The 22,538-nt window shown below is 39.9% G+C and overlaps 2 protein-coding genes across 11 annotated transcripts in view; one reads left to right on the forward strand and one right to left on the reverse strand.

The window, feature by feature from the left end:
* The window catches only part of CPLANE1 (ciliogenesis and planar polarity effector complex subunit 1), a 49,720-nt gene extending 44,865 nt beyond the window's left edge, over positions 1-4,855 (forward strand). For all 8 annotated transcript variants that reach the window (XM_081929509.1, XM_081929504.1, XM_081929506.1 and 5 more), the window contains 6 exons: positions 787-848; positions 1,555-1,719; positions 2,348-2,445; positions 2,569-2,691; positions 3,660-3,802; positions 4,379-4,855. In XM_081929509.1, the coding sequence (XP_081785635.1) occupies positions 787-848; positions 1,555-1,719; positions 2,348-2,445; positions 2,569-2,691; positions 3,660-3,802; positions 4,379-4,519 (732 nt within the window). In that variant the 3' untranslated portion in view covers positions 4,520-4,855. The remainder of the gene's footprint in view (positions 1-786; positions 849-1,554; positions 1,720-2,347; positions 2,446-2,568; positions 2,692-3,659; positions 3,803-4,378) is intronic.
* A 3,349-nt stretch (positions 4,856-8,204) lies between these two features.
* The window catches only part of NIPBL (NIPBL cohesin loading factor), a 123,565-nt gene continuing 109,231 nt past the window's right edge, over positions 8,205-22,538 (reverse strand). For 2 of the 3 annotated variants that reach the window (XM_081929518.1, XM_081929520.1), the window contains 16 exons: positions 21,814-21,867; positions 21,317-21,425; positions 20,048-20,184; positions 19,011-19,151; positions 18,600-18,693; positions 18,346-18,500; positions 18,087-18,177; positions 17,075-17,248; positions 15,582-15,772; positions 14,954-15,061; positions 14,109-14,309; positions 12,899-13,045; positions 11,591-11,883; positions 10,792-10,966; positions 9,717-9,902; positions 8,205-9,176 (listed from right to left, as the gene is read on the reverse strand). In XM_081929518.1, coding sequence (XP_081785644.1) covers positions 8,811-9,176; positions 9,717-9,902; positions 10,792-10,966; positions 11,591-11,883; positions 12,899-13,045; positions 14,109-14,309; positions 14,954-15,061; positions 15,582-15,772; positions 17,075-17,248; positions 18,087-18,177; positions 18,346-18,500; positions 18,600-18,693; positions 19,011-19,151; positions 20,048-20,184; positions 21,317-21,425; positions 21,814-21,867 — 2,622 coding nt within the window. In that variant the 3' untranslated portion in view covers positions 8,205-8,810. Of the gene's footprint in view, positions 9,177-9,675; positions 9,903-10,791; positions 10,967-11,590; positions 11,884-12,898; positions 13,046-14,108; positions 14,310-14,953; positions 15,062-15,581; positions 15,773-17,074; positions 17,249-18,086; positions 18,178-18,345; positions 18,501-18,599; positions 18,694-19,010; positions 19,152-20,047; positions 20,185-21,316; positions 21,426-21,813; positions 21,868-22,538 lie in introns of all 3 variants that reach the window. The other variant, XM_081929519.1, reaches the window with a different exon arrangement.

Raw genomic sequence — 22,538 nt, forward strand, 5'->3', positions numbered from 1 at the left:
GTTCTCAAATATGAATGCCCTAATCAGCTTCCGCTGCAAATTCTACATTTTTCTGTACAATCTATTACAGCTTTAAAATTAGCTGGATTCATTTGAGGCTGGTTCAGATACAGAAATGATCAAAGCTTATTTATTTGTGGGATAAAATATGAGAAGGGGTGGGGAGTGGGAGGAGGAGTTGATCACATAGCCTGATCCTTTAATCCAAGGGTGGCCTAACATACCAATAGTGGGTAGAGCAAAATGAGTAGAGATACTCTTTTCTCTTTGTCCTTCACACATTCCATTCATTTATTTTCTGGTTGGAGTGAACAGTGCATTGAGTATGGATTATCTTCTCCTACAGCCCAAGAAAGACAGGGAACATGCAGCCAAATTTGGGAGGGGGGGTTGTCTATGCAGAGCTTTAGACTAGATGACCACTGGGGTCTCTTCCAACTCTACAATTCTGTGATACTGTAAGGGCAGCAGACATCACTCCATCATGCAAAGATGCATTTACCAGACCTCTGACCCATTCAGTCACCCCCACCCCAGCAGTTGACTGAAAATTCTCATAGGTTGTGTCAGTTGAAAGTATAGTTGTGGACCACGTTTGTTGGCTTGAAATGTTCGGAGGCAACCAGTTGAATAGTTTTTATTTGTCGAGTGGCCACACCTCACTTTTCCATTTGGGCACAGTTCCAAAATCCTAGCTCTGAAAAAGCACTTATGATGAATGTGTAACCAATTATGAAGACTGGAAAGAGAAGATAATTTTAGTAACCGTTTGCCTTTCTTGTACAGCCACTTGGAATCACAACACAGGATATTAAATTACAGCAGAAAAAGAAATGTGAAAAAAATAAGTAAGTTATCACCCAGTGCCATTCCAGCCTTTCCCTTTATTTTGTTCTGGTGTATGTGACTGCCAACCCCTTTACCCTGGGCAGGGGATGGAGTTTGGATCCGGCTGAGATGTCTATGTCAGCCCTGCTGGCCTCTATAGCTTCCCAGCAGCCACCAGCTGATGTCACTCTATTGGCATGGAGCTCCCCTTCTGCCCACTCACTGGACGTGTGGATGTGCAGAAATGCCACTGGCTGCTGGATCCTAAGCATTGGGCCCAACTGTGATGTCGCCCTGTCATTCTGTAAAGCCCTGTTGGTGTGGGAACTTAGGATTTCTCCATATAGACCTTTCAGTCACCTGCCCGGAAATAAGATCGAATGAAGCAATTTTACATAAGGACAATTGTCTTAGGCCTGGATATGAAGCTCCAGCCCTGATGATCTGCTGAAAAAAAGGCCTTGGGCAGAAAATTCTGACTCAGAAAAGGGGGAAAGATGTTACATCTAAAAGTTGTATATTGCTGTCTGTCCTGTTTCTCTGGGGAAGTTATACAGCAGGGTTGTACAATTTAAGGCCCATAGATGAATTTGGATCCCTCTCTGCTTTCCCCCAAAGGTTAGATAGGCTTTGTTTTCTTCTTTAAACTAGACGAAATGTCAGTAAAGAAACAAAACTTGTAATAATAGGCTTAAATAATAGGCATCTTGTTTTTACTCCCTTCAGAGCCTTGTTTTCTGAGCATCATAACATTAGAGTCTCTGAAGCCCTCACTCTGATGCATGAGCTGTTGTCTGACACTGTGCAACTTCCTTCAAGTGACTTTGACTCACTATCTAAAACAAGACCACCTCATGATTTCAAGAGACCACATATTGCTTCTGCTGGAGGGTAAAGTATACAGGCTCCCCAATGTCTTTAATTTCCCCAGCTCAGAAGTAAGACCGATTGGGGCCAATAGACAAAAATATTAGCTGCTGCTTCCCCCACCATCTGGGTCAGGACTGCAGCATGGATGGCTAGAGTTAACTGCGCACACACACACTCAAATATGCATGTTCATAAAACATGTAGTTTGCTCTTCAGCAAATGGAGATTGTTGTGGATATCTGTGCTACTTCCAGTGCTAACAGCCAAAAGGGAACCTAGCTTAGTGGTAGAGGATCTACTTTATATGTAAAGATCCCAGGTTTAATCCCTGTCATCTCAAGTTGAATTGGTAAGATGATGGAATCAGTTATTTGCTGTAGATAATACTTGCATAGAAAGCCAAATAGTTTGATATGGTTTTCTCAGTAGTTGGGAATCTGCCTTATGCCAACTCCTCATTGCAAAAATGAACCATTTAAACACGGCGGTGGCACATGGTTGTCATTACAGACACAATGGTATTGTAATGTTACATGATTCGCCCCAGCATGGACCCTGCTAATGTTATGAGAAGCCATTTTCATGCACTTTTGTATATTATTTCTGAAACCAGTATTGCTATGATAGAAATGTGGTATATCCCTTGTAGAAGTTGCCACGGTGCAAGGAGGAAGGTTGCTTCGAAAGGTAGTTTGAGTCAGACGAGATCCTTTTCCAGTCTGTCTTGTGGCATAACTCCAAGGAAAGGTAAGAATGGAAATGAGATGGCCACAATGCCCAGATTGAACTATGGGGGGGGGGGGGAGTTATACAGTTGTGCTTCCAATTCCTGATCCATAAATTGAGTATTCTGTGTCATTTCTGCTCAAGGCCGACTATCCCAAACTCCATACAGAAGAAAGGGACCAGAATCCCATCAAGGGGAGATGTGGTGGAAAAGCAGGAGACAGCCACAACAGTGGTCAAGTCACAGGCTTGACTTGAGAAGTCAAGGTTTGTTATTGAACTAGTTCTCACACTGTTCATTGCTGCTCATCTCTGCTTTCCTGCAGTGAACACTGAAACTTCTGGGAGGAAAGTTTTTTGTCTTATTATAAGCTTAAAAAGTCCAAAATACATAGGTTAGGGGTTTAACTAAAGAGCTGGATAATGAAAAGTCTTTACCAATGCTGTTTGTTGGAGTTGGGGACCTTTCCAGAACTTGGTCTGGGCAGCTTCCCCAAGACTTGGAAATGTGAGTGAGCTTGCCCAACAGTTGAAGGAGTTTTTAAAATGTTTGCTGTATTTGACTAGCTGTGCAAGCCGTAACTAGGGTCTTGAACTTGGTGTAACAATAGATAAATTCAAAAGCACTTTTTGTGCCTGTGCAGAACCTTCTGAGCCTTTGAGGAAAATAATGATGTTTGAGATGAATACCATTTCAACATAACAAAGTAGCCAAATTTGTACTTGGTAATTACACCATTTAGTGGCATGTCCAGTGGGCATCACTGTCAAGACCAACATAATGGAGGAGGCTATGGGAGCAGAGCTTTGTGCTGCAGTCCCTTTATTACAGTAAAGTTTGCTGTGTTGAGAAGTTTATATTGCATCGCTTTGTAGCGCATCTTGCTTCAAATAGTAAGCGGTTGAGGGTCAAGTTGTAATACTGCATGCACTGATTACAGAATCTTTATTCCTTCCATTTGTAACAGATTCATTTTGCTGCATCTCTCTTCTGTGAACTTGGAACTATAAGCAAAGAACAGTAGGCCCCAAAGTGTACCATGGCAGGGGTGACTCTAAGACAGGCTCAGTAAGAGGGCTCAGTAGCCCATATTAGATATTCTAGAGCAGGTGGAAACCACTAGCAAATCTTACTTTGGGAGCAAGGGTTGCAGAATTTAGGTCCACAACACCAATTAACAAGAGATAATTGAAGGAAAGAAATATTTGCAAATAAAGAATGTGCTCTCTTGCAGCTTCTGATGAGCAGAGAAAGTTCCAAGAGACTGACACAACAACTCGCACAAATGAGGAGAGTGAAGACGATGCCATGAGTGTTTGGAGCATTCCTGATGAGATCCAGAGGATACTGTATGGCGGTTCTAATTCCCATTTCAAGGCAAGGGTGGAAACATAATTAGCCATTACTCATTCTGCGTATTTGGGACAGTCACTTTATTTTAATCCCCTCTTCTATGCAAATGCACCCAACACTGCTGGCTAAAAATGCAGACATGATAACTGGAGGAAGGTGCCAGCCCAAGCCACTGGTGGAAGGGATCATGGCAGCATAGGATGCACCCACCCTACTGTCCCTGGTGGGTTTCTGGGAGAGGGGGAAGAGAAGCTGAAATGGTGTGAGCTCACAGAAACTCCAAATAAGGTGGTCTTTGCTGGCATTATGGACAGCAATGCTGGGCAGGCAGGATAACTATTCTCCTGCTGTTAAAAAGCAGGACCTGGCTGCTGCTCCAAAGGAGTGGCTATCTTGAATGTTTAGACCACCCTCTGAGAGGAAATATGGAATTTGGTAGACTGTAAGTCAGAGTAGAGGAGGAGGGGGGGGGAATGAGATCCTGGCAGTTGGTGGTGTCAGTATAAAGTTGGTGAAGAAAGCACTTTGGGGAGCTTAGTCTAGCTAGCTAAACTGTATCTCACACACACCTGTCATTGATTACCTTTTATATCTCCACAGGAGTCTTTGCCTCATGAAGATGCTTGCTCCATTGCCAGCCTTAATAACTTGGACAGTGTGTCTGAAAGTACTAGCAGCATCCTCAGCAAGCTTGACTGGAGTGCAGTGGAGGCTATGGTAGCAAATGTGGAAGAAAAATAAAACCAGAATTTCTTGGATGTTCTGCCCTTTAAAAGGAAAGTAGGCCCAATATTATTTGGAACAATATCTGATAGCTGACCATCTTGGCATAATATTATGGCAAAATTCTAAGCAAAGAACACTTCTTTCCTAACCAATAAGCTAGCGTATAAAAGCAAAATCACAGAATTATGCAGGCCAGTACAATACCACATATACTTAGGCTTCTTGGAACATACTTATGTTTGGTATATTGGGCAAAGAAGACAAGATTCATAGTTTCTGAAAGCAGCATTTAAATAGCAAGATTTAAATAGCCACAGTTGCACAGTGATTAAAAAGATAATTCATAACTAAGATTCTGAATCATGTTTTGTAATTATTTAAGTAGTAGTTTGCAGTAATTTAATAAATTTTTTGCTGTTTAATACTTTCAAATGGTGTTTTTGCAGAAGAAAGGCGATTCTGGCAGGTCGGTCACAGTCACAGCTTTATTGTATGTCCCCAAAGGCCATTACAATTGAATGACCCAGCAAGGTTTTGTTGTTCAGTTTCTTTGAAGACTATGACTGATGCTGCCCACCTAGTCCATAGTCACCTTCTATTTTAGGCCTATTGTGACCATTTAGGTAAAGGGACCCCTGACCCCGGTCCAGTCATGGCCGACTCTGGGGCTGCAGCGCTCATCTCGCTTTATTGGCCGAGGGAGCCGGTGTACAGCTTCCGGGTTATGTGGCCAGCATGTGGCGAACCAGAGCAGCGCACGGAAACACCGTTTACCTTCCCACTGGAGCACGGTACCTATTTATCTACTTGCCCTTTGACGTGCTTTCGAACTGCTAGGTTGGCAGGAGCAGGAACTGAGCAACGGGAGCTCACCCCGTCACGGGAATTCAAACCACCGAACTTCTGATCGGCAAGCCCTAGGCTCTGTGGTTTAACCCACAGCACCACCCGCGTCCCGTGACCATTTACAAAATACTAGTTCCTACAGTCCACTGTGCTGTGAATGCAAGGCACAACACCGATTGTATCTTACTTCATTAGAAGGGCAGATGTGCAAGAATTACATCTGAGACAGAAATTGGTAGAAGTAAAATTTAGGCTGCAATACTACACACACACAAAACTTTCGCACAAGAGATAGCGATGGGGGGGGGGTCTTGTAATGTGCATCTATCCTCAGCTGGGCAAGCTGTCTTCCCTTGGATCTCATTTCACCTCTACATACCCTACAGAATATACAAAACAACCTCCTAGAAGTATAGAGTTGGAAGGGACCATGGAGGGTCATCTAGTCCACCCCCCCCCGGTCAATGCAGGAATCCTGCCCACAGCTGTCCTTGGGTAGGCTCAGGCCACCAGCCTTCAGGTTAAGAGCCATTGTGCCCCCTGTTTAACATTTAAAATGGGATTATAGGCTGTGAGGCAGGAAGTCCCCATAGAGGGAATTCTGAATAACTAAGAGTCGGAACTTGATCTTTGAAACAACGTTCTTAAAAGGAAAATCCAGATAAGAGTTTAAGAGTGTCTGTTGGACTCACATTCTTACCTGTGAGGAGTACTCAGGTGGCACCCCAAAGCAAATAACCCTGTACAGAATTGCTTTTGCCTCCAGTGGTACTTGCTATCTTTGCAGAAATTACCTGGAGGCTGAAGGGGTATATTTGAAGAAAAACATAAGCCAACATTTAATTAAAAAGTAAACTAACTCAGAAGGGAGGAATACCCTTTGCTCTGCCCAGTTCCAAGGCACCATTCCTGAAAATAGTATTGCTGTCCTTATCAAATTATCCAAAGATTGATTTCTCTTGTCAAGTGCTCATCAATGGTCAGAGATTGCAAGATTCAGAATGTAGAGAGATATCAAACATCCATATTTTCTTATTCAACAGTTTTGTTTGTATACGTAAAAGGAGTAGGTTGAATTTATTACAATTCTTGATGCCCCTCCAGGAGCAAGACTCAACATATAATCCACTCACCATTATCAATACCTGCTCCCCTTAGGAGCTTGTGCTGGAAACACAATAAACAACTTTGAATCAGTTCTGTGTAAACTCAAAATATCCTGGAACAGTTGCTGCAAGGAACAAGCTTAATTAGCAATGGGAATATATTAACATGAAATTTCAAACATTTTTTGCTGTTAAATTGTATTCCAGAGAAACAAAGTTTAACCACTAAGATATTAATTCTACCCAGGAAGGTATTGGAATAAGTAATAAAGTAATATAGAAGTAATAAAACCAATTTGTAAGCACCTAGAGAGAAGCCTTCCCCAATGTCAATCCCTCTATATGTTTTGCACTGCAGTTCCATCTAAAACTCAAAAACTGTAAACCAAAAAATCTAGAAGGCACTAGGGTTGGGGAAAGCAGACCTAGAGGGTAAATTTGACTTACTAACCGTCAGCATGGTTTTATAAAGAACAAGTAAAAGAAACCCATTAAGTGACTAAGTATAACATTTGCTTTCCCAATTTAAAAGACTAAATTAGCACTAAACTGCAATACAACAGTTAAAACAAATAGGAGGAAATGAAAATTATTTCATAGAAAATTATTAAATAGATTCTGATGAAGAATTAGTCATGTTAAATTCTTGAATTCTATATAAGAAAATGTAGGATTTGAATATTATTCTACTGTTCCTAACAGATCAAGTAGCACACTAGAGTTCTGTAAACTGATGTAATAAAAATCCCACCCCACCATATATCCAATTTTGCAGAATAAGATAAATGCATCCCAAGATTGTTTGTTTGATGAACATCCACTTTTATACAAGCTTGAAAACAAAGACCTTAAAGTAGTTCTCTGCTAATTATTTGGATGCTATTAATTTCTTCTCCGTACGTTAATATTGGGGGGGGGGGAGAGACTACTTTCCAGAAAGTGCTTTTAAACCTGGTGATGAGAGATACTTAAGCAACCACTCCAGAGTTTTAAGTAGTATTTCTGCTGTGTAAAAGGTGAAAAGAAATTTCAAGTAACTACAATACAACCAAGTGTTCTGACCTCTAACATTTAGAGAATAACTTATGAGCATATTAGCACAATTAATCAGTTACAAATCCGTATTTACTCCTCTGATATTTGCACCCTATGACTGTAATTCAGTTAAGTGAAAATACCACTAGTGCAGCTAGGATTTTCTGGTTCACATAAAAAAAATAATCCAACAATAGGATCCTAATGCACAGGTGGTGTTCTTGGGTCACATACATTGTTCCTGGTCAAGAACAGTCTGATCTCCTGGTGTCCTAACCAAGTGAAATATATCCATTGCTAGTTTCTCAGGCGAGAGTGATGGCTGTTCCCACCCCCACTCAAACTTTGAACATTGCTATATAGACAGCATTAGAAAGAAATTGAAGCATACAAGGCATAAACTATAGTTTCTTTTTATATCAAAATGTACTCTTGAAAATGTGTTTGGCACAGTGCTAAATCATATATAGTTAATACTAAATATTGCAGGATACAATAAAACCCTGGAGTTAACTTGTGTTTACACCCTTTTAAGGGATAAAAATAAAAGATACCAATTATTCAGAAGTCAGCCTATACAAACTGTATAAACAATATTTATGTCTTGCTTTGAAAACCACTGATATAGTAAATTTTACATAAAAGACTGCAAAATAATATAAATGGATTTAAACAGATCTTTACAATAAGAAATTCAAATGGAAACAGACAAGTAACAAAGAGAAGTAAAAAAATTTATTGCAGTATTCGTTCCACCAGATTTGCTGGGGATCCCTTTTCTTGTATTATTTCAGGGTGACCTAATACATCAAAATCTACATTTACAAAAACTCCTCCTGCAGATAGGTCATAGATACTGCATGCTTTTTCCCCCAACAGAATAAATTATATATCCAGGAGATTCTGCCATTTTACAGCCTGGAAAAACAATGCTTCCCTGGAAACTGGGCTAAGCTAAAGAAAGCCATCCGCTGCTAGGTTAAACTCCAAGAACACTTTATTAAGAACATTAACAGACTAATTTCCAACATTCACTTGTTTATTTTTTTTTAAAACAGAAAGGTTTTTTTTCAAGATATAAACAATTTTTGTTAAACTATTATACAGTGGGAGTAAAAATGAACTGAGAAGTTTCTGCTGCACAACAGCGAAGGAAGCTCCCACAAAAATGTTTACCAAACATTTCCTTCTGTTTCCTGCATCCCAGGTGTCATTCTTACTCTTCATTAAAATGATTTTTTTTTTGCCAGAAAGTTGATATTTCAAGTTTTTTTCTGTTATTTCATTTCCTGTAAAATTTGGCTGCATGTACAAATGCATTAGCTGGAAGTTCCATCCTTGGCGGCATACAACGATCGTAAAGTCTGAACCACTTTATTAGTCAGCTTATTAGCACTCGTTAGAGCAATTTTTTTGTAAATAATGTCTGACTCTTTAATAGTGTCTACCCAAGGCACCAGTTTGCGGCCATCACGGCGCTTAGCCTCAGTCCAGGAGCCACTGTAGGAGCCTGCCATCCACTGAACACTGAAGCCATTGCTGGTTTTCTGTACTACTCTTGCAATTTGTGGTCGATCTTTGTACTTTGGACAGCAAATAGCGATGACATCCATGACATCAACACTTTCATTCATCTGTGCTGCCAACTCCGTAGAGTCTGAATTTCGTTTTGACCTTCTCAATGACTAAAACATTGGGAGGGGAAAAAAGACCAAGTGTTACACAAAAGAACTTGAGTGAAATTATTGCTTTTATTGCTTTTAATCCCTTGACGCCGGGAGTTGGGATTTCCCGGCACACATTCCATTGCCGGCAATGAGACGCACCGCGACCGCCAGCGCCAAGGGGTTAACATCCTTGCAAAATCACATATTAAATTGTACCCGTGTCTTTTAACTCTTATTGATATATAAAATTATATGTACAAATGAATCATAAAGCTACATAAAAACTTGGCAACAATAAAAAGGATACACACAGTACATTCCAAAGGAAAATTAAACTTTATGCTAGATAAAATCTCTTCTATGTTTTTTATTGTTTTTGTTAGAACTTTCTACAAAAAGGTGTATAAACGGTTAAGAATTTCTATCTACAAAATGGTTTTTTTTTCCATATTGATTACATTACTCAGTGTACATTTTATTATAGACTGACATTTATAAGCACATAAAATCATTTTACGTAATACGCTGCGAAATACGTTGACTCCTCCTCCGCCTCACCCCTGAAGTGCCTCCTCCTCTATCCTCCCCATCACTCTCATCATCCTCTGTCTCAGCTGCATTGTTTTTAGGGCTGCCTCCTCCGAGCAGCGAGGTAATAGCTTTGTTGCGAGCATTTGTGCTAGCTGACACTTCTCCGTCTTCCTCTTCTTCATCAGGATCCAAGTGTTCCATGAGAAGTTTGAACTAAGAAAGGATATTGGAAAGAAGATTAGGCGCCACCTTAAAATGAGTTATGAAAACAGAAAAGAAAAAAAGGAAGGAAGCTTTATGGGAGTAACCTTAAGACAATTTGTGGAGTACACTATCAGTTTAGTAGCATGTGACACATCTTTTCTTGGAGAAAGCAAGGATTGTTCTCTTCCTTAATAGGCCTTAAAGGGGCAAGGTTTTAGATTTCTTACATATTAGAGCCTCAATGATGGCAATCGTGGGGAAATTTTGCTAGCACCACACCAACTCAAACCCAAGAGGGAGTCTTTTGACTCTTTGCCTGCTCTGTGGTCCATTTCTGGGCCAGGCCCATGCATGAAATTTGCATTAGGTAGAAAAATCCCAGTAGAATGAACAGAGACTCCCCTGCAGCCCATAATGCAGATTAGGCATGGGGCACCCCAACCCAGATTGGGACAGCAGCACACTAGGGTATGTTGGTAATGTGTGAAAGCAAAAGCTTGTGCTCAGTGGCAAATTCTGTGATGTCACATGTAGCTTGAGCCTACATTTGCATGGACCATCTCAAGCTCACTGTGACAGCCCAACCCAATGACATTGCACTGTCAATGGAAAAATGATGCAACCTGCAGCTCATCCAACAGCCTCTAATTTGCCTAATTCTGTGCATTAGATACACATTTATTCAGCGAGCAAACTGAAGAGGGCAACTTGCAGTGGAAGAAGTCAGCATACTCCATTCCTCACCTCTGAAGAAAAAAAACAATTTCAGCCTGCAGCCACTGCTCTTCATATTTCACCTTCTAAATAACAAAAACTTAAAAGTATTTCAGAACAGAGTTCAAGCGTTTTTATAATGAAGTTGATAGGAAGTAAAATTGTGCAGGCTCTCAATACTTACATCTAAGTACTGTTTGACTATATTCCTCTTCACTTCATCTGTGAGCTTGGAATGAGCCATATCACTTCGAAGGAAGTCTAGCGTCTGTTTTGGATGGAAATGAATTCCTGCCTTCCTGTTTATTGTTTTATCATATACTTTTGCCGATTCAGAGGGAGAGTATTTCTGAATTTTACTGTTATCAAGAAAACAAAACGAATGCTTGAAGTTAGTAAGATTTCCCCACATCCTTTGAAAGTAGAATCTATAAGCAATTCTTCTGAGTCCCTTAGGTCAAAATTCTTAGTGTTATATAAAACAAACATTATGGCACTAGGTTTTGCTAGATGCATCTGCATTATGCAGAATTCACCCAAGTTTTGAGTTCAATCCGTAACAAAACCTCAATAATGTGATCACAGGGAATGATCAGATAAAACAGATGTAGGAAACCTCAAGCCCACCAGCAAAATGTGGCCTTCCAGTCCCCAGGCCTCTCCTCAGCCACACTCCTCGCCAGCCTTACTGCATGCCTTCCTTGAGAGCTTTCGCTTGGCTAAAATGCACCTGAACTGTGATAATAGTTCTTGCTTGCCTGAACAAAGGTTGGAGAGATGGGCTGGGTGTACAAGAGGAAAGATCTGACTTTCGCATGGCTGGAATGTAGCCTATTGTAAGAGTCACATCTCTTGCTCCAAGTTTTGCTTCCAGCCCCACCCATCACTGCCATGCACACCCTAGAAGTTGCTCGCAGAAGAATGCAAACTTAAAAGCTTCCCCGCTCCTGAGATAAAGTAAGCAAAACTTGAATGCTCCTCACCTGTCAGAAAATCCACAGAGGTTCTTCAAATGCTGTTTTAACATCAACAGCAACAATATGCCCTGGGAAACATTTGCAAATTCAATGAGAGGAGCTGAATTGTCTGGCAAACATTTCATGACAGCATTTATATCATTCTCTTCATCAGTATCTGAATCAGACTCTGCACGTTTTCGCAACTTTCGGGGTTTGTGAACTTCCTCCTCACTGTCGCTGTCACTTTCACTGTTACTTTCACTCTCACTCTCTTCATCAGATGATGGCTTCCTTTCTTTTTTATATTTCACCATAGACTGAAAGAAAATGGCAGGTAGTTTAGAAAAATAGCAAACACCATTATCAGTATATTATAAAAAGGGATTTGAAGACCGTTCTGACATGTAGTCATTCACCAGTATGAACTATCAATCAAGGGAAATTAAGTGGCGAGATTTTGGGAAAGCAGACTCAAAGGATGAACTACATGCATATCTAAGCTATTAAATATTCAACTCAGAATACAGTCAATGCATCCTACAAGACAAAGGACCGCTTAACTTGATTATCAGCAGCCCCTTACATGATTGCAGCATTTCTTTTTTAATGTATGGTTGGTAAATCTGCAGTGGGGGTGCAGGGCCCCAGCTGGTAGGCACAAGATTCGTGGCACATTCGGAAAACAGCAATAGGGTTCATTGTCACTCCCCCCCCCATTGATTTTTTTTTCTTTTCTCCCCCCCCCCCCCGCAAAAACAGTTTTCCGTTATTTCATATTTTCTTACAAAGGAACGTGGATTCTGGACCTCTGACAACAAGTAGTCAACTATGGACAAATACTTAAATCTACAGGATGGGTTGTGTTTTGGCTTATATTTATTTATGTATTGTTTATTTATTTAATAAAATTTATTTTTAAAAAACCTGCAAAGTGGTTTACCAAGACAAAACAAAGAAAACACCCACAGCGATAAAATGAAGAAAAATCGGCTGCACACAGGGGATGGGGTGAAGACAAGGCAAGGCCTAATCTACTTGGCCTAGTCTCATTTTCTTCACATAGACAGACTTTCCAGGACCCAGGAAGCCCAGTGGAGTATAGGGCAGTAGGGTGGTTCATAAACATTTTTTTAAAAGCGCCTGCTCCGAAGGTCTTATCTTACTAAACTAGGGATTATATAGCTATATCTGAAATTTCATGCATATTAGTTAATATCTTGACCCAGCTCCACTGAATTGAAATTTCAGCCCTCAGGACATAGGAAAACGGCCAAGTAAACAGCTATTTTTGTGGAAGAGGGAGGTAATGTTGTATAATATTATTCCACTTACCTCCTTAAATGACTGGAGGAGGTTACTACCAGAAACTGATAATGTGATGTCTATATGGTGCATTATAAAAAGTGGCTCTTCCTGGGTTTGGTAAGGGAAACAGGCTAGATTGTCTGCTATGTACAAAAGCTGATTCACCTCCGTTTTCTGTGGAAGTAGAAGAAAATAATATTAGACAGATACACATATACAATCATTTCTGTGCTCAATGAGCTCCATGCCACATTCTTGCTCCTTGAATACAGTATCCAGTGAGTTCCACCCAACATTTTTTGGGGGAGGGGGGATTTCCACGTGTTTCATCGTGTGTGCCGCAAGGCCCACCACCATTGTAAGACCTGGCCCCTCAAGATTGGTAGGCTCAGCCCTGTCCCAATAGATTCTTATTTGGGGGGTGGCTGAAGACATCTCAGCCCTACAGAGTTGGCACATTTAGACGGCATGGAGGAGATTCAGTTGTGCAAAGGCAAAGTAGTGGATTCCCACTACTTTGAATACAAACCACTATGCCTATTCCAAGTTATGAGCATGAAAAGCTCTTGCGATTGTAGCCACTGAAACATCACAGAAGGAATGGATTCTGTCTCCTGGTGCCTCTACCCACTCCATCTATAAATACAGGGGCTGTGCCAAAAAAAAAAAAAACAACAGAGCTCTTTTGGCATTGGAAGGAAGCTAAGATGAACCAGGAAAGCCACAAGCATTCTGGGAAGAGAGAGGGATGGGTTTCACTCCTGTCAAGGAGAAGAAGTGAAAACTCAAATCTGACCAAGCAACTGCCTTGTTAACCCTAAGGATGGAATCCCGCATTTAGGAAAACCTATAAATATTATTGAATCAAGTTTAGCACTGTGTAGGGGGAATGCATCTTCATTTTTGTTAGCAATTCTCCAGGCCAGCCTCCCCCAACCTGGGGCCCTCCAGATGATTTGGATTCCCATCAACCCCAGCTAGTATAACCAAAGGTTAAGGATGATGGGAATTGTAGTCTAAAACATCTGGAGGGCACATGATTGGGAACGGCTGCTCAAGACAATGAAAGAAATAAAAAAAATGCCAAAATTCAACATGTCACTACTTCATTTCTATGTAGCTATTATACTGCAACTTTTATACTATTTTCAAAACCAAATATCCTCTCCAAAGCAGATCATACTTCATCAAAAGCACTTTTTAAAAAGAGTATAGAAAAGGTCTGCATTAGACTCACAGCTGTGTCATCAAAGAGGTTGAGTAAGGAAATGAGAAAGGCTCGTCGGTGTTGTCGGTTTCCTCGGATCATGGAGTAAAGGTGTGAGCACAAAGCACTGCTGGATTCATCATGCCTAAAGCCCCTCACAGGATCTTTACGGCAAGTGTTGATTGCTTGCTGTACCTGGTATGACATCTTCATACCAGCCACTGCTTTCATCTGAAGTTAAAAACATGTATAAGTCTTCATTTTGCTTAGGACAAACAGAAAGAGGTTGCCACACAGATTTGAGCTCAAAGTTACCTGTTTCAGTTTCCCCAATAGCTTACTACTGAACAATTTACAAATCATTTGCTTTTTTATAGCAAACATGCACAATTTTGACACACTGGTATACATGTTGCCGTTAGGGGGATTATTTGTGTTTTTAATATTTGTAGACTTTCTAGGCCAAGGAAGAGAAAATATATGTGTGTTTTCCAAAGCGATTCTAGTGCAATGCAAGCATTTTTGTTATACTGTGAATTGAGGCAGAGTTTATATCTACATTCCCAGTTTGTTAATCACAATTTAGCAAGCTAGAATTGTGCATCAGGCATCATCTCTTCCCTGTGCACAGATCTTGATAAATGTAAACTACAGTTGGTCATTACTTCCAAAACAGGATTTAACGCCAGATCAAATTGTACTTGAAGATCCTAGTCAGTAAATACATTCCACCACCGTTCCTCATTTTATTAGCAGGTCTGTGACCATATAATAAATGACTGGTTTGTTGGTTGGTTCCCCATTTTGGAAGTAATTACTGAATGGCTTCACTGGAAAGGAACAAAAATAAGCACAACAAACAGAAGCATACATACATGAATAAATCCAGCATATTTTTTGTCAATCTCCACCAGCTGCTGGTCTGCTTTGTTCCTCATAGAAGGTTCTGGATCTGTGCCCATAGCTATTAAATACGGCACACACTGAAAGAGAGATAGAAACATTGTAAAATCTTCACATATGCCTGCAGATGTCTATATTTTCCTCCTTTTATATTGTACATGTTTGACATGCTACAAATATCCATAGCCTGCAGAGCACCATAAAAAGAGGTCCGGAAAGGCTATGTGAACACCACAGAGCTACACTGTGAAAGCTGTGTAATTTACTTCTTGATTTCAGTTAAGAACTGCAAAGTAGAAACAAAAATATCTGACGAAGTCACTCAGATAATAGCACAACAGTTTAACCAGGTGGTAGTTTTTGAAACTTTGAACCTTTTCTGGAGCACCTCTTAAGAGATTACAGATTCTATGAAAGAAAACCACCAGTTCCTGTGTCATTGTCTATATGTCTGCAAATAAACAGCTCATTGATGTATTACTGAAAACGTAAATCAATTTGCAGATTAAGAAGTGCAAAAGGTTTTTGTGAATACATTTTTTTATTTTACTCCAAAGCAGGTGTATATAGGATAGCAGCCCAAATTATGTAATTGCATACCTGAACTGGATGGATAAGACCCTGGTTTAATGTCAGTGCAATAACATTGAGTGCGAAATGACGAACGCTGGACTGCGTGTGAAAGAATGCCTCAAGGACCTGTTTGAGATAGAGCTGCATGATAGAGCTGCTCATCCCTGAGGAAATATCACCCATTTCTTTCAGATCTTCCTGCTTTGCTACCTTTTTCCCTATGAAAAAAACAGAAACCAAAGGAGATGTTTTATCAACACTTTTTATCACATTATATACATACAAGTATATGGTTTTTCCTACTATATGGAACACAGGTTGGAAACAGCCTTCCTAAGGCATGGGCAGCAATTTTTTAGTGGTACTGCTTAACTCCTTCCTAACCAAATCCCTGGTCCAATATTTGTATGCTTTGCTGCAAACACAGAAACAGCATCTCCTTCTTCCCTACTAACTCATTTCATCAGCATAACATGACAACATTTCAGCATGTGCCTCCTCACTAATTGGGATGACTGAAAGGCCTCTTGAGAAACACCATCACCGCTGAAGATCAAAAGATACAGTTTAAGCCCAAGCTTGATACCTGTGTCAAAAACATGGAGGCGCATAAACTTCTTGGTTGTTTTCAGCTGCAAATGCTTAAAGTTTAATTACGCTACAGGAGAAAAGCATTGCTTATTTCAGGATATGAAACCACACAATATCATTTCTGTTGTGGTTTACTACAGAGGTAGCAGAAAGACTGGAAGGGGAAGTGCCTTCTAGTTTAACTATCCAGACAAGTCTTTCTTCTAAAAGAAACTGCCACCAATTCCAAGTTTAGGAGGGAAGGAAAAGTTTGAAGCAATTGCTCGAAAAAAATCTAAGTATCGTTGAAAACTGAGCCAGAGCTCCTCAGAAGCCCCATCACTCTAGAGCAAGTAGGTGAGAAACTGGAAAACAGCAGTTACTTTTGCAACTGCCATTGACAAAGGTTCTTTGAATAATTTGCATAAGCCCCGCCTGCTGAAGCAAGTGGGAGGAGTAATCCACTCCAGGGTAGCTGCCTCCAATGATGGAGAAACTACTTTTAACAGCCATTGTTTAAGTCCTTTTCTACATATGAAAAAGGCTAAAGTGGAAGAGCAGACTGTACCACTTCATACTCCAGGTGGTAGTTGCTATGTTTTTAATGCTCCCTCTCAAGAAACCTTCTCTGAAAAGCAACACACATACGGTTCTGGCACAGCCCTTTCACTGCTATGCCACTTTTCTTCTTGCAAATATGTTTTTATTTTGGGGGTGCATTCAAAATATACACCTGAGGTTTACTGCTTAAACTGCATTCAACCATTTCATTCTGCTGCACGTATAGATCTTTCCTAATTTGTTATCCCATTATCTGTAAATTTTCAATGCATAGAAAGCTCTTTGTGAAAACAACATCAGAGATGGAACTGAAAACTAAGTTGCAGTTACTTGATATTAATTACTTCTTTAAAATGTTTACTTAAAGTGCAACAATGCTCATCACTCACATTCTCTATCTGCCTGCTGCATCCGTGTATCTTCCTCTTGGAGGTATGTTTGGAGATTTTTTAACACCTGGATTTTTAAGTTTACTGAGCTGTTCTTATCAGAGAGTATGCTGTTGTATAATGTTTTCACTTCTTGTTCAAACATTAGACCTGGGTGTTGTATGAATGCAAACCCTGAAAGAAAATAAGATGATACAATTTGGTATATCCTTTTACTGAAGCAGATTTTAAAAGAAAGTCCTGAGGGTTTATAATGGGGCCACATTCATATTTGCAGGCAACTTTATTTCAAATTCCTTTTGAAAAGATACTGTGCCAAATTGTGGAATAGTATCAGCTGCCTTACGACAGGACACAAAAAGTATATAGATACATAAAGTGGGTACTAACCCATTTTAGAAGCATTAGAATTTATCTGAAGTGTAAAACTTGCTTGCATAGAATCAAACTCTTACAATAATCTATCTCAACACAGAAGCAAGTCCTCATGGAATACTGTACAGGTGGCGAGCATTCTGCATAGGGGTTCCATTCCTGGCCCCTGTGTGGGTCAGCAGAGTGTATATTAATTATCCTGTCCTGCCCCTGTTCCGCCTCCTTCTGGATCCAAAAGGACCTCATGTCAGCACAAAATGGTCACTGCCTATATTTAAATAGCAATTGCTCTGAATCATCATAACCAAGAACTCATAAGTAATCCTGAGTGTCTGTTCAACAAATGCAAAGGTAACTGCTATTCATCAAAGCAACTTCAATCCAGTGCAGGTTACTTCTGGAGGAGGGGACAGGAGGCATTTCCCCACCAATTTCCCCTTTCCCTTGCAAATTTCCAATTCCACCTGCCATCCACCAACTCTCTGGAGCAGATGGAGGGGCATGTAGGAGGCTGCAGGGGAAAGCAGAAATCAGCAGAAGCTCTTTTTCCTACTTCCATCAACCGAACTTTGGTAGCAGAATTCCACTATAGGCAAATCTGTGTGCATCTAATACCACAGTATTTTGATGTTCTTACCTAGACCAATAATGGCTTTTGTTTGTACCTCCTCATCTGAATGTTTGGTAAAATACATCAGCAGCTCAAGTACTTTATCCTTAATGTTAACCTATTTAAAGGGGAAACAATGTGGATAATTCAGGGGGAAAAGCTTGAGAAAATTTTCATTCATTTAAAAAGTAATCACATAGGAAAATCTGCTCATCTAAGTTTATTTTTCCCCAAAATGTCAGTCTATCCAAATGTAGTAGTAAGCAAATAAATACTGAATGTTTACCTTGCTGTTGCCTTTAAAATCTTCTTGATCAAAATCAAAATGCCGACACAGTGCACCAACAGTGAAAAGGGATCTAAGGAGTGCTGGTTTATTTGCTGTAAGTATAGTGCTGTTTGGGTCTTCTTGATGTTGACTTTTTAATTTTGAAAGTGCACCTGCAAAAAATGAAGAATACTTGTCTTCATAGTTTCTTTTCCTATTAGATGTTTAATGAACTTTCAAATATAGAAAATTCTGCATAAAAATTTACTTACCATAGTATCTATTAAAGCAGGCCCATACAAATTTGTAATTCTGAGTGACCTTGTTTACAACAGCCCCAAGACAGCTGACACAGTGTTGCACTACCTAGAAACAAAGCAGAACACATTAGATTTTGTTAGAAGTAATCTCTAAGACAATACAAAGCAGTCAGTGGAGAAATCAACATCTTGCTCTTATTTTAGCAAATGTCAAAAGCTGAAAGCTCTGCGGCTATTATGAGAATACAATTTTATTCTACTATATTTCTAGCTTTCTTTTCTATACGAAAACTAACAGCTCTATAAGAAGACTAATGCTAATAAAGTGCAGTAAAAACCATTACAAAAATATGAAGTCAAGTCATATTTAACATGAGTACCATGCTAATGCAAAATGAGTTTGAGGTAGAAATTAAACCTTACTGTCATGCCATATTTGATTATAAGCTTCATGAGATCTTCTTCAATAGTAGCAAGGAAAGTCTCACTCGGATGTTCCATCAGTGGCACTACTAATTCTAAAATTTTTGCAACGTTGCAGATCACCATGAAATCATTTTGACTCTACAGAAAAACATTGCATATGGTTAAGCTTCTACACTCTTCATGTTCTGTTATACTACTACGTTATCTGAATAAAGTGAGTAACAATCACTCCTAGTGATCAATTCCATCTGTTTACAAATACACCTTGAATGGAATATTAAAAATTATATTGCAGATAGAAAAAACAGTTGCCAGTATGTGAGTTTAAACAGTTAGCAACTTTAAAATAAATAAATAAATAAATAAATAAATAAATAAATAAATGTTAAACTAGCATCAGCAAATGGGCATATGACAAGGGCCAACACCTCAACAGAGCTCACTGTAAAGGGCCCCCTAGACCTGCTGCAGTGAGGAGGTAGGCTTACTGGGGGTAGGGCATGGAAACCATCTCCATAACTGGAGCTGAAACTGCCCTGCAGCAAACATAAAAAGCATATATGACTAACATGTAGATATTTGTCTAATAAGGTCCCTTCTGATGTGTACACACACACTCTGCATGTTATCACACTTTACCCATTTGCCAAGGGAAATATTGGAGACCATGCAAACTTATTGGGCACATAAGGTTTGAAACTACCCTGAATTAAAGAAGAGTCATCTGCCTGAAAAGGAATGCTTTCTGAGGCACAAGAGGACTATCAACCTTTTTCCCAACCCGTGATCTCCAGTTTGCAAATTTAAAAGCAGCAAGATGTTTGCAACTGTTTCCTATGCAGCTAACCAATATATATATAAAAGGAGTAAATCAGGGCAACCCCAAATTCCCCTGGAAATAGGTTACCTAGGCCTGGTGCCTAAAAGCCAATAGGGAAAGCCAATAACTTTGTTGCTTCCAATTTTCACTTCAAATCATGAGTTTCATATAACATACGCAGAGGCAATGTGGGGAAACAGTAGGGAGTACTTACACTGCATTTAGTGGTAAGATATGGCTGCATGGTCATGGCATGTTTGACCATTAACTGGGGCCTGATTTTGCTGAATAAGAACAAAGTGGTTATGCAAGCTACCAAGCAACTTGAATTCACACCCTTATTGTCGGAATCTGAAAAATAAAGAAAAAAATGTAAGCATACATGTATATACATATGCACACACAAACACACTTAACTAATATTCCATTAAGATGTTCAAATATACAAAAACTGTTGTTAGTATTATTTAGTATCATGTGCATCCTGGATATATTATGGACAATTAAATCAACAAGCAGAATTAGAACCGAAGCTGCTTGCAATGGCCAGGTCCATGTGCTGCTTCCTGGGGAGGGGAGAACTGTGAATATCTCATTTGCCCCCCTTCACCCATCAGAGGGCACAGTGCTACCATCCTCCTCTGACTCGAGGATGAGTGCCCTACTGTACTTCCGTCTTGCAGAAGTCAAAGGCTACAAAATAAGGGAAGGGCCCTTTAACAAACCAGCCAGCTTCACCAGCAAGGTGTAGATGCCTTAGGAGGAGAATGTTTCATCCAACAGTGCCCCCTTGGAGCTGTCTATTATCCTGTTCCTGTCTACTTTCTGGTTTGACATGACAACATCTGCTTCCTCTGCAACACTTAAAGCTTCCATGGGAACATTATTTAGATGGGTTTTTATTTCACAAGTGCAGAACTATTGCAATTCAGTTTAAGACCATAAAATGTGCACAGGAAAACTGCACTGTGTGCTTCATTTTGTAATGGATTTGGTTCTGAAGGCTGGGTCATAAGATGCTTTCTCTCAATGTGAACAGGTCCTCCTGTACCTGCTTTCTAGCTACACAATCACATGGTCAAGTGTATTTCATTTACTAAATTTATATCCCACTCTTCCCCTCTAAGGGGACCAAGACAGCAAACACATCCACAATAAATTTTAAAAAGCATTCTAAAGCAGTTACAGTTAAAAATATCTAAAAAGTTACAGGTAGAAACATTTCATCCAGTGATCTCAGGATGGCCCTTACAGTATTCTTTAGCCACCAAATGCCTGGGTAGACAGGAATGTTCTCCAATTCCTCCTGAAAGCCAACAGTGTTGGAGGCACACACACCTCACTACATGAGATTTATATATGAACACACTTCTGCAATAATTTGTACAGTCATGTGGAAGAGTAACTTGAATTCCACCTGGAGCTCTGGTACCCACAAAAAATTCTACAAAGCTTATGAATTGAATGCAAATAACTGTTTTACCTGCCAGAGATTCTTCATACTTCAGAATGTGTTCAACCAAATTATCCACAAGCTGAGTACAGGCTTTCTTTACAGGCTTATATGAAGCATCTTCTTCAGATTTTAGCAACTACAAAGATACACAATATGGACAATGTTGATACTCATGGATAGATTCTGAGAATATACAAGCCATCTTCATAAGAAAGCAAAGAACTATATTTCTGCCACACATGGGAAGCAACTGTCAATAGGCCAATAATTTGAAAGCAGTGCACTGGAACAAAAGAAAAGTGTGTGTAATGGGGTTGGAGGAGGGTGACTTTCCTCACACCCTCCTGGCAACCCCCTCTCCGAAATGGCTTCCCCAAAAGGTCTTGCTCCTATTTCTGGAAACAACCTCAATAATCCACCTTCACCTTCAAATTCCCATTCCACAGCCCACCCCATTCAGTATAAACCTCAAACTGAGGGGGTTCCATTTTTGAAAAAAATAAGTTATCTGAACAGTTACTTACATTTTGAAGAAGCTGTTCAAACCAATCATACCCTGTATCTCTACAAGCTGCAACCTAAGAGAAAATGAAAATACATTTGCATGTAACTTTTCAACAGAACTGCTGGGTTGGCAGAAGCTGGGAGAGAGCAACGGGAGCTCATCCTGTCGTGCAGATTCAAGCTGCCGACCTTCTATTGGCAAGCCCAAGATGCTCAGTGGTTTAGACTACAGCACCACCCACAATAGTAATATACCAAATGTAAGTTTTTTCTAACCTTATGACTATTGCTTTATGTTACTGTCCCTTCACTCTGTCTAACCTACAATATTTTTGAAGCAGGGACCTCTTTCCTGTTAGGCTCTGTAAAGTAACATGCTCATTCATAGTACTAATAGGTTTCTGAATAGCATCTCAAATATTTGAAACACCATCTAAGTTCATTAATCATCAATGTAAGTCCAATGCAGACCAAATATGTTTTTGGAAACAATTTCAAATAAACACGAAATCTGCTTTATATAAATGAAAACTATAAAAATATTGTAAGTACAGTGGTACCTCTAGTTACAAACTTAATTCATTCCGGAGGTCCATTCTTAACCTGAAACTGTTCTTAACTATAGGCGTGCTTCCGCTAATGGGGCCCCTTGCTGTCACTGTGCCACTGGCACACGATTTCCATTCTCATCGTGGGGCAACTCGAAGTAACTCTTTCAGGTTAGCGGAGTTTGTAACCTGAGGCA

Source organism: Podarcis melisellensis, assembly GCF_964234715.1.
Source record: "Podarcis melisellensis genome assembly, chromosome: 11".
In the NCBI taxonomy this organism is placed as follows: domain Eukaryota; kingdom Metazoa; phylum Chordata; class Lepidosauria; order Squamata; family Lacertidae; genus Podarcis; species Podarcis melisellensis.